This window comes from Callithrix jacchus, chromosome 20 (genome assembly GCF_049354715.1).
Source record: "Callithrix jacchus isolate 240 chromosome 20, calJac240_pri, whole genome shotgun sequence".
Lineage (NCBI taxonomy): Eukaryota > Metazoa > Chordata > Mammalia > Primates > Cebidae > Callithrix > Callithrix jacchus.
Window position 1 is genome coordinate 7104115 of NC_133521.1, and position 11420 is coordinate 7115534.

Consider the following 11420-nt stretch of genomic DNA (forward strand, 5'->3'; position numbering starts at 1 on the left):
TGATCATTTTCTAATCTGATCTCAATGTAAAAGATATGGTGGAATAACAGAAAGATGTGTGTTTCCAATCCATCTATTCTTGTTTTGTGTGTATGTGAAATACCAATTTAATCTTTTAAAGGATCCTTAAGGTTCCATATATAATTATAAAGACAAATGGGTATATTTTAAGTTCAAATTTTCTCCTGTTCTAAAGAGTGTACAATTGTATCATATGTTCTCTCAATCTTTCAAAGGTTTAGAAGCTGAGAAATTAGAGCAAGATCATCAAAATATGTCACTTGTTGATTCCTTTACTTATAAAGGCAGCATTGCATAGTGATTCCAAACACTGTGGAGCCCGGTGGCCTGTGTATGGCTCCACATTTTACTAGCTCTGTGGCCTTGAGCAAGTCACTAAATCTCTCCAAGCCTGTTTTCTCCTGTGTAAAAGGGCTTAATAATAGTACATTCTAGGTTCATTAAGATTAAATTGGTTAATGTTTACAAAGTGTTTTAAATGGTGCATGATATACATGGTAAGTTTTATCTAAGCATTAGTTTAAGCAAAAAAAATAGTGAAATTGAATAAAATAAAACCAAAATGTTATTTTATAAATCTTTCTGCATTTAATTCTTCTGACTTTCCCAAGAAGTAAAAATTACACTCTTTTTTTTTTTTTTTTTTTGAGACGGAGTTTCATTCTTGTTACCCAGGCTGGAGTGCAATGGCGCGATCTCGGCTCACCGCAACCTCTGCCACCTGGGTTCAGGCAATTCTCCTGCCTCAGCCTCCTGAGTAGCTGGGATTACAGGCATGTGCCACCATGCCCAGCTAATTTTTTTTTTTTATTTTTAGTAGAGACGGCGTTTCACCATATTGACCAGGATGGTCTCGATCTCTTGACCTTGTGATCCACCCGCCTCGGCCTCCCAAAGTGCTGGGATTAAAGGCTTGAGCCACTGCGCCCGGCCAGAAATTACACTCTTTTATGAAGTTATGTCATACTTTAACAGCTTGCATTTTTGGAAATCAGTTGAATATTGAGGGGATAAAGAACACTTCTAGTTTTCATTCAATATCTTCCACAAAACAACGATGCCTCAATGGGTATGAGATAAAACTTGCAAGGCTTTGCTACTTGTCTCACAGGTTGATTTTAGCAAGGTTTTGCACTTGGTACCTTTATTTTTCCTTTAGTCTAAACCTTCGGTTGTCCATGATTCAACCTTAAATTCCATCTCTGAACATCCCCTTCCTCACCACCAAGTTGATTCTAGAGATTTTTCCCATCATGATATTCAAGATTTTTTTTCTTTTTTTGAGACAGAGATCCACTGTCACCCAGGCTGGAGTGCAGTGGTGGAATCTTGGCTCACTGCAACCTCTGCCTCCCAAGTTCAAATGATTCTCCTGCCTCAACCTCCCAAGTAGCTGAGATTACAGGCACCCACCACCACACCCAGCTAACTTTTGTATTTTTTTAGTAGAGATGATGTTTCTCCATGTTGGCCAGGCTCGTTATGAACTCCTGAGCTTAGGCGATCCACCCACCTTGGCCCCCCAAAGTGCTGGGATTGCAGGTGTTAGCCACCGTGCCTGGCCCAAGATCTCCTCTTATCTCATGTTGTCTGTTACCCAGGACACTTAAATACCGTAGATAGATTTTCTAACCTTACTGAGTTCTTTTCTAATTTAACATCCTTATTTTCTATAGTGTTCCAATTATGAGCATCTGTGGCTTGCAGAATTTGTCAACTTGTTAGAGACAGACATTTGATTTAGCATTCATTTCCATTTTTAAGCTTATCTGTCTTTTTTATTTGTGTTTGCAGAATTTTCAATTTCTCATCAATCTCTCTGGGTTACTATTAATGTCCTAGCATCTCATTTTCCAGATTATTAAGAAGTTAAGAAAGCTTAGTCAGCAGTAGATGGTGGACTGTATTTTGTAAATATAAGACTCAGCTAATGGCTCTTTGAAATTTACATGGGTATTATTTACTTAATAGTCTTAGTATGTTTAATGCCATCTTGAAAGACTTCTATGCACAATCTCTTACCATCTCCGTATATTTGTTTCTAGCTGGGTGTTTGAGGTTAGATAGACTCAGAAGGAGTTTATAGAAACAATGATGCATCAAAAATTCACATCTCATAATTAGAGTAATTTTCAGTACAGCCCAGCCCTCTCCAGACTCAGGAGACTTGACAGGCCCCAAACCAAAAGGGCATTCATCCCTCCACCTGCCTCCCCCATGCCGGGGCAGGAGCTGTGGTGAGTGTGTAGACGGCATAGGCTCTGCGGGTGTCTGACTAGAGAGCCTCGGTTACGTGCTCTCCACCTCATCACACAGCAGCCCCGTGTAATAGAAATCACTTATTATGAGGGTTGGCTAAATAAAGGCACATTGTGACTGGTCACAATTCCTAAATGAATCCTCCTGACTGATCTGGTTCTGACACTTTCAGAGCTGCTGTTATTACTGAACATGAACATGTGGAAAGAATAAATCAAGACAGAATGATAAAATCCTTAAATGCTTTTGCTTAAAATTAATCATTCTCTTGTATGTGTGTAAATGGGGACACACACACACACATACACACACTCCACACTCTTGCATACTGAAACGGTTCCCTAGGTGCACTTCTATCATTTTATCCCATCTCACTTTGGTAGTTCCTGTTATAGTCCTTCTGTAGACTAATTCTCCAAATACTTAGAAAAATAAGAGGGTCTTTTATCTGTGTGTAGTCGTGGATTTTGCTGCCTCTTAAAGCATTCTCTTTTCTGAGTTCTTAAGTGTTAGGAGTGGGAGAGCCATCTTTCTTTCAAATTTAGCAGATAGCATTTCTGTGCATATGTACTTAAACCATATACACACTTACACTGTAATAGAAACATCACGGAAAAGCAAACCATAGGCTTTTAGCACTGTCAGGCATGAGCTCTTTCCCTCTCATCTCTGCCTGGAAAGATGTTTAGGAGAATGAGAAGCCTCTCGGGGTCTGTGTTTAAAAACATAAGCCTTGCTGGAAAAAAAAAAAAAGTCAATTATTTTTTAGACTCAGATCACACCATAATAAATGTGAATATAAACAATCACTTAAGTGCTTTCTAAGCACTGGTTCTGTCTATGATCAGACTTCCTTCTTTTATTTAGTAAAAAGCTAACAAACAAGAATGGAGTGCCATTTGCATGTTTTATATTTTTACTCAATATGGAGTCCACTGGTTGAGTAGACTCATCTGATAGCCAAGAGAAGCAAACAAAATTGATTTGCTGGATTTCCTGTAACCCACAGTGAGTTTCCCTAGATTTAGAGAACAGGTGATGCTAAGATGGATGTGAAATAAAACTCGCAAGGCTTTGCTATTGAGAGACCTGGGCATGCGGCGGGGAAACAAGATGTCATCCTTGGGAAAGTGAGGCCTCTCTGCTCCTTGAATAAACTGTTTTAGGATGTTACTAATGTGAAAATATTGCACTTACCACGGTGTAAAATGTCAAGCCATCACATCCCTGGGATAGAAACAATTAAGGAAGGATTTATGTTTGTAAAAACATGTGCCTATCTAGGTAAGTGATTAGGGTACATGAAAGGAATAAAATATGGAGATGTAAAAAGTGGGGGTTCTGCAATCAGACCCTCTGGATTTAAATCTACCTCCACTTCCTGAGTGATCTTGTGCTAGTCATTGAACCTCTCTGAGCCGCAGCTTTTTTCCCTGTGAAATGGGGAAACAAATAGCTAACCATAGGTTTATTGTATTAAATGAGTTAATACATGTAAAACAATTCACACATAGTAAGCATGAAATAAATTCTAATTATTATCATTGTTATGCACTAAGAAAGGATTTTTGCAACTAAAGTACCAAAGAAGTGAAGATGCTAAGGAATTCTTTGGCTTTACAAGATGAATGCCATACGAAATGAGGCCGTCTGACAACCAGATTCCATATGGCAGTCAGAAAGTTCCAGCACAGTACCTCAGGCTTCATCTAGGGAACACATTTAAAGGTACCAAGAATTTTTGCGTTTTTTTCCAATTTTAATAAATGAAATTCTCTTTCCTTTCTGTCCGTCTCTGTCAGTGCTGTTGCTTTCTCTTACTCTATAGTCAGTGTTTCTCTTCCTAGTTTCTTTTCTTAGAATTAGTTGTGAATTCTTTATTCCCTCACATAGACATATGACAGTAGGGGAGGAGGGCATGTGTGCTTTCTAAATGTTAGCAGGAAGTCTGCCTAGCCATCTCCATGGAGTGGAAAATTCGACAGGTAGAGTCTGCTAATATCGTTCCCCTTTCAGATCACATTCAAAAGTGTACTTAATGCACTGTATACATGAATCAGACATTTTGATCTTGAGTAATGGTGATGCCTTCAGAAGGTAGGGTGGGGACATGGGTTTCGTATATGCTGGAAGGGTTCCTAAGTCCTTGGGTGACTTTGAAGCAGTCTCTATGGGCGCTCCACCCATATCCACTGCATCTTTGTCAGACATATGGCCCCCAGGCTCCTGGAACCCACTTTGTCCATAGGCATAGAAAGGTGAAATTGCCTAGGAATTGATATCTCTCTGGGGGCACTCTTAAGCAATGGCTGCTGGTTATATGGGTATAAATACCCCAGCTCCCTCACCACTTGGCTAAAGTAATTCCAAGCCACCTACTTTGCAGTTTTCCAGAGTTACCCTGTGAGATTCAACTGCCGTCACCCTCTGTGGTAGCTGACTTAATAATGCATCTTATATTGTGTGGTCACCTTTCCTTCCCTGTCTCACTTCTCCCTCACTACCCAGGCTCTCTGTGTCTCCTGATACACCACTCACTTGTTCAGGGTCACTTCTGGAGTTTCCAACCCCAATGTGCACACTTTCAGAGGTAGAAGGGAATCTACTAAGCCTAGACCCAGGTATCATCAAAACCACTCTGGGCCCCAAATTGGCAGCGTGCATTCTGGCAGAGCTCTGCTTTTCCCAGGTTTGGAATTCCACTGACTCAGAGCCTGATTTGTCTTGGAGGTAGACCTGTCAAGGTCTCATCGGAGGAGCTGCTGGGGAAGTGGACCAGGATCACAGCTGCCCATTCTCTCACCCCACCTACCTTCTGCAGAGTGGCCCATTTGTGCTTCAGGAGGAAGAGTACAGGAGCAGTGGTCAGCATGCTGTGAACATTACTTTCTGAGTGTGGGTGTGTCTCAATAAATGCTCCTATCCACTTCATTCCCTCTTAATAGACCCATCAAACAAGCGCTCATTGTTTTCCAGTGCCAACCTAGGTAAACCAGTCATCATGTGCCCCAATGTGTCAAAGAAAATGCCTGCTTCCCAGAAATTTTCCACTAATGGGGAAAGAAGATTTGTTCACACAGCCTATTATTGTAAACCAGCTCATTCTTTGGCAATCTGAAACCAAGACTGCACGTTTAGCCAGGCAGGTCTCTTCAAAGCATGTCCTTGACCATATTGTCCATTGCGTCATGTCTTCTTTCTTGTTTTGTTTTATCATTTTTGTGATGCTTTAATGCCCAGTGCACAAACTGAAGCTATGTGGCATCTGTATCACGGTGTATTAGGGCTCCAAAAAAACATGCAATCCCTGAGCAGACAATAAATTTGATTTTGCACAAGTGGCCTCCTTTATACTTTGCTCGTAAGGCAATCTCTCAAGTGTATTTTTGTTTGAAACACAACACAAATAGTCTGGTGGAGTAAAAATGGGTTGCATGATGGGTTTTGTGCTCAGCAAAAAGAACTTGGACAAAGCAGCCATGCTGATGTTCTTATTTACAAAGGTTGCCATCTGGGAAATTAATGTCTGCTGTTGCTCAGTAATTAGGAAAATTTAGGACCCCTAGTGCTCCAACATCTTGCATTAAAGGTTGTATGTCATCGGTGTTTTCATGAGAATTTGCTGGATTTCTGTCATTAATAACAGGCATAAGCCCAGCAAGCAGTAGAATATGCATTACATTTAATCAATTTGCTATTTGTATTCATTATGCATGTCGTCCATTTTGGGTCATGAAAAATTGAAAGGCCATTACAAATAGAAAGGGCATCATGGATTACAAATGATGTAACAAGAGCATAAGAGCTATTAATTGGTCAATTGTGCTCGTCGGTACATTTAAAGTGATTAAGGCATAAAGATTAGAAAGGACACGAATTGCTTGGGAAACAGAAGCATAGCAACACAAGGGCTTTCCCAAGTCCTTTGTGCCCAAATAAATGCCGCAAAACCCAATGGCATTTATTCAAACTAATTCATTCAACAGATATTTGCTGAGCACTTACCATGTGCCGAGTACAAGAACTGTACTGAGTACAGCAGAAAACAAAATAAATGAAGCCTTTGACCTCAGGGATTTACATTCCAGTAGGGAGGGGGAAGTATGAAATGAACAAATAGACATACAGTATAACATATTGTAATAGTAGAGACCTTGAAGACCACCAGAAGCAGAGAAGAAGGCCTCTTTGGGGAAATGACATTTGAACAGAGGTTTAAATGAAGACAATAACAAGACGGGGCGCCAAGCACAGTGGCTCGTGCCTGTATTCCCAGCACTTTGGGAGGCCTAGGTGGGAAAATCACTTGAACCCAGGAGTTTGAGACCAGCCTGGACAACATGGTAAAACTCCATCTCTACAGAAATACAAAAATTAGCCAGGCGTGGTGCTGCATGCCTGTAGTCCCAGCTACTCGGGAGGCTGAGGTCAGAGAAATGCTTGAGCCCAGGACATGGAGGCTACAGTGAGCCAAGATCGCGCCACTGCACTCCAGCCTGGGTGATAGACTGGAACTCTGTCTAATAAAAGAAAAATAAAATTAAAAGGCTATGTGGACATCTAGGGGAAGAATAGACTCAACAGTCCCCTCTCTCATCCCAACACTCAGGAAAAAAAGAAAATTCTTGCAATTATTGTTTTACTCAAGTGATTTTGTGAGGCTTGACCCAATAATGGAATGGCTTCCCCAGGGCTAGAAAATTCACTCAGCCCATCTCCTATTACAGACCTCTCTTGTGATAGCAATTCTGTTAAGTGAAAACTGATGGCATCTTTTGCCGTTTTTACTATCTCCATGCATAGTCCTTCCCTGGCATGCAGAACCCCGTGCTGCCCAGCTCCTGAGTCCCATTTCCTACCACTCCTCCTTCTCCTGCCAAGTTCTAGCCCCTAGACTTTGTTGCTCACATTTCCAGCTCGTTCCTGCCTCTGCACCCATGAATTTGCTATCCCCTACCCTCAGAAATCCAGACCTAAGCTTCCAGGCCACATCACAGAGATCCTCCATGACTGCCAGGGCTGCACCTGTTCCCTGGCCCCTGCGATTTCATCCTCACCACCCTCATTGCCTGAATTCTGTGCTGTCTGCTTTCTTGTTTCTTACCTACCTTCCACGTTTGAATGTAAGTTCCATGTGACTAGGCACAGGTCACTTGAATTACTTGGGTTTATGTTTTTGTATTCGGGTAACTATTTTAAAAATTTATCTTTATGTAGCTATTTTTTTTTTTTTTTTGAGACAGAGTTTCACTCGTTACCCAGGCTGGAGTGCAATGGCACCATCTCGGCTCACCACAACCTCTGCCTCCTGGGTTCAGGCAATTCTCCTGCCTCAGCCTCCCGAGTAGTTGGGATTACAGGCATGCACCACCATGCCCAGCTAATTTTTTGTATTTTTAGTAGAGACGGGGTTTCACCATGTTGACCAGGATGGTCTCGATCTCTTGACCTCATGATCCACCTGCCTCGGCCTACCAAAGTGTAGGTAGCTATTTTTTAAGCCACATGGAAGAAAGGGACGTCTGTTCTGCACAGCATTCTCAGGAGGAATTAGGTAGCCCTGATTTTGCTTCACATGTCTGCAATCCATTGCCATGCATTTCTGAATAACTTAATATTCCTTTTCAGTATACTGACCTGGTTTTTTTTTTTTTCTTTTTTGTTTTTACTGACTAAATTCTATGGCATTGTCTTTGAATATTAACAAGTAATGGAACATGGACCCAGGGCGAACCGTGGCGAATTCATGTTCCAGCAGTCCTGCTTCTTTAGAATTGACACTCTGGCTTCTTGCTTAATTTAGCATCTGAGGAATGCATCAGAAGAGGGTGATACTGTGGCATGAGGAAACCCGGATTCCAAGTTCGTTCCAGATACATTCAGTGCATCATTCACAGCAGACTCGTGAGTCTCTGTCCTGTACCAGACTCAATCGCAGGTGCTATGGATACCAGGCAGAGGACACAATGTTGCCAGCTATCAGGAAGACCTGACGGGCAACAACTGTGCTTTCAAAACCACCTGCACATTAGACTTCCTTGGGGGTCTGCTGTAATATACCTGTGCCTAAGCCCCATCCTAAGCCAATGGAATCAGAATTTCTGGGCCTAGGGCTGGCACACCCATCTTTTTTTAAGCCCCAAGTGCTGTCCATGGGCAGTCAGGGCTGAGACCCCCTGCTGGAGTAGAAGGATGGTACACAAGTAACAAAACCACAAAGCAATGGGCAAAGGTCAAGCTGCAGGTGGCAGGTGTGTGAGCCGGAAGTGGTGATACTTCTCTTCAGTGCATAACCACAACTCAGAACAAAATATTTGTAGGGATCAGGAAGCTAAGTGACGTGGTATTGAGCAGTAGATAAACGCTGCATCTATTTATCACCATCCTCAAAAAAAACCTGACTAGAAATGGCAAATACCATTCATTAAATGATTATTTTTCCTGCGTGAGGTCAAACAAATAATCTTAGTTTTCTATATATACCCAAAATGGGATGTTGTATACTAAGTCAAATAAAGAATTTAATGGAAAGATAATGTCTTTCCTAACCAGCAGGTATGAGAGAAAGGAAAATAAGAGAATCTTCCTGGTAACTATCAGGGGGAAGGAATTAACATGTTCTCTAAGACTATGTTAAGAGGTCAGAGCCCAGCACAGTGGTATATGCTGTAATCCTAGCACTTTGGGAGGCTGAGGCAGGAGGATCACTTACTCCCAGGAGATCAAAGCTGCTGTGAGCCATGATCACACCACTGTACTCCAGCCTGGGCAATAGAGAAAGACCCTTTCTGAAAAATAAATAAATAAATAGTCAGAATTTCCTGAAGTGGAATGGTAAAGTTGATGTGAAACTGTCTCCCTCAAATACCCATTGCCTTTGAAGGTGGGCATTAAAAGATTTAGACTGGAAAAAAAAAAGCAGATCTTTCTGGCTAATTAATTGACATTTATATTATTCATTTGAAGATCAAACTTTGCTCCTTCCCTTGAACACAGGTGAAAATAACAGGAAAATGATAATTTTGTAAGGGCCAAATTATTACTCAGAGTGGTACTTCTGAGTGTGTGGGGGAAAATTCTGTCTTTTGTCAAGTGATAAACTCTGATTTTTTTTTTTTAAAAAGCAATGTTTATGATCTAGTAAGCACTTTACAATTAACATGCTCTATGAAAGTCTGTACACAGAGTGCATAATCGCACACTTCAGCCACACCTAATCCAGCACATTCTGTGGCCCTCCACGGGGGAGCAGCAGCTTCCACCTACAGGATGAATGCAGACGAACGCCTTTGATGCTGGGAGCAGCAGCCACCCATATCTCCAGATACGTGTCCCTCTGCTTCTGCCTCCTTAAATTTTACAGTTACCAACAGTTAATGAGGATCTTCAGAAATGTTCACAGTTTCAGAGGCACCACATACTTAAATTTCTAAAGAAAGCAGTATTTTACAAACCACAAGGATGACTTGAGAACTGCAGGAGGATCTAGGAGCCCTTTGTTGAGAAATGAAGTTAACCAACAGGATCAGGTCTCAGAAGACCTTCCTGGCTCCCCCAGGACATGCTCCCTTATGTGAAGCAGCGGTTCTCAGCCCCTGCTGCTCATTGAAGTCACCTAGGGTGCTAGAATAAGACTGATGCCTGAGCATCTCACTCTGTTGCCCAGGCTGGAGTACAGTGGTGTGGGTCTCACTCTGTTGCCCAGGCTGGAGTACAGTGGCATGACTTAACTCACTGAAGCCTTGAGCTCCTGGGCTTAAGTGATCCTCCTGCTTCAGCCTCCCAAAGTGCTAGGATTACAAATATGCACCACTGTGCTGGGCTCTGACCTTTTAACATGGTTTTAGAGAGCAGTTAATTCCTTCCCCCTGATGGTTACCAGGCAAATTCTCTTATTTTCCTTTCTCCCATACCTGCCAGGATCTCATACCTATGCCAGAGATTCCTGGGAAGGAGGGGTGGTGTATTTTGGAAAAACTCTCAGGTGAATCTGAAGTGCAGCCAGGGTTGGGAACCACTGATGTAGTCCCAGATTAGTGACTGAAATGGGTAATAAGGGAAGCAGTGTTGGCAGCACACTCCACCAAGCTCAAGGTCTTGACAGGTCCTGGGGTCAGCAGAGGGCAAAGACTTCATTGCAAAAGTAGAGAGTTTAGTGGGAGAAGATAAATAAGTCTGTGTCCAGGCAAATGTCCCCTTTCTGCTGCCGGCTTCCTGGCTGTCTCTGCCCTGCAGGAAAGGCACTGAGCAGGACAGGGAGCCTGAGGACTTAGGCTTCATCTTCACATAAATGCCGACTTTCAGGTCTCTGCAGAAGTTAATGACATTGTGTTGAGAAAAGCCACTTGCAAATGAAGTAAATCCTTGAAAGAGTCAGACAGTGGTGGGCTTTGTAAGCTCTGCCTTACAGGAGAGCCTGCAGAGGGATTTTGGGTGCTTTCTGCAGGGATCAGGGTGCCATGGCCAAGGATCTCAGGGCGAAGGCCCCATGGAGTCTTGTTTGCCACTGCATGTGACTTTACTGCATCTTCTACAGAGCTGTCCCAGGACAGATGAGTAAGAGGGTGGAGAAGCAATTGGGGTGAAACCTCAGCCTCAGCCAGATCCCATGAGGGGCTTTGCAGCATAAATTATGCTTCAGAATTAGTGCAGCCTGGGCAAAGGAGCTGCGAGGCATTTTTCTCTACATGGGTTAGTCATTGGCTACCTGGGCTCTTCGCAAGAGTGATGCAGCTCCAGAGCCCAAGGTAGCCAATGACTAACCCATGTAGAGAAAAATGCCTCGCAGAGTCCTGGGGTGGGGAGCTCTTAGCAGCACAGCACTTAGAAGCTGCAAGATGGGTGTGCAGAGCTGGTACTAGGGATCCAGAGGTCTGGGCGAACACTGTGGCAGGTACTCCATAAGTGAAGCCTTGCCTCCGCCATCCATCAGCTCTGCACCCTGTATGGAAATGCAAACCATGATGTGTGCTTCTTCATTCCCCACCTCTGATATGATAGATGGCACCTCAGTGCTTTTCTCTTCCTCAGGGCCCATTTCCACACTGGACTGCAGTGGTGCAATCTCGCCTCACTGCAGTCTCCACCTCCCGGGCTGACGCGATCCTCCCACTTCCCACACCTCCCACCTCAGCCTCCCA

The 11420-nt window shown here is 42.9% G+C and overlaps 1 protein-coding gene across 32 annotated transcripts in view; it reads left to right on the forward strand.

The window, feature by feature from the left end:
* Positions 1 to 5618, forward strand: part of LOC128930265 (uncharacterized) — a 54758-nt gene extending 49140 nt beyond the window's left edge. For 12 of the 32 annotated variants that reach the window (XR_013530159.1, XR_013530164.1, XM_078357682.1 and 9 more), the window contains one exon: positions 4970 to 5618. Coding sequence is in view for 17 of the 32 variants with exons in the window: in XM_078357682.1 (XP_078213808.1) it covers positions 4970 to 5159 (190 nt within the window). In the remaining 15 variants the exon portion in view is untranslated. Of the gene's footprint in view, positions 1 to 3839; positions 4009 to 4969 lie in introns of all 32 variants that reach the window. The other 20 variants (XR_013530151.1, XR_013530162.1, XR_013530152.1 and 17 more) reach the window with 5 other exon arrangements.
* Positions 5619 to 11420: the final 5802 nt, after the last annotated feature.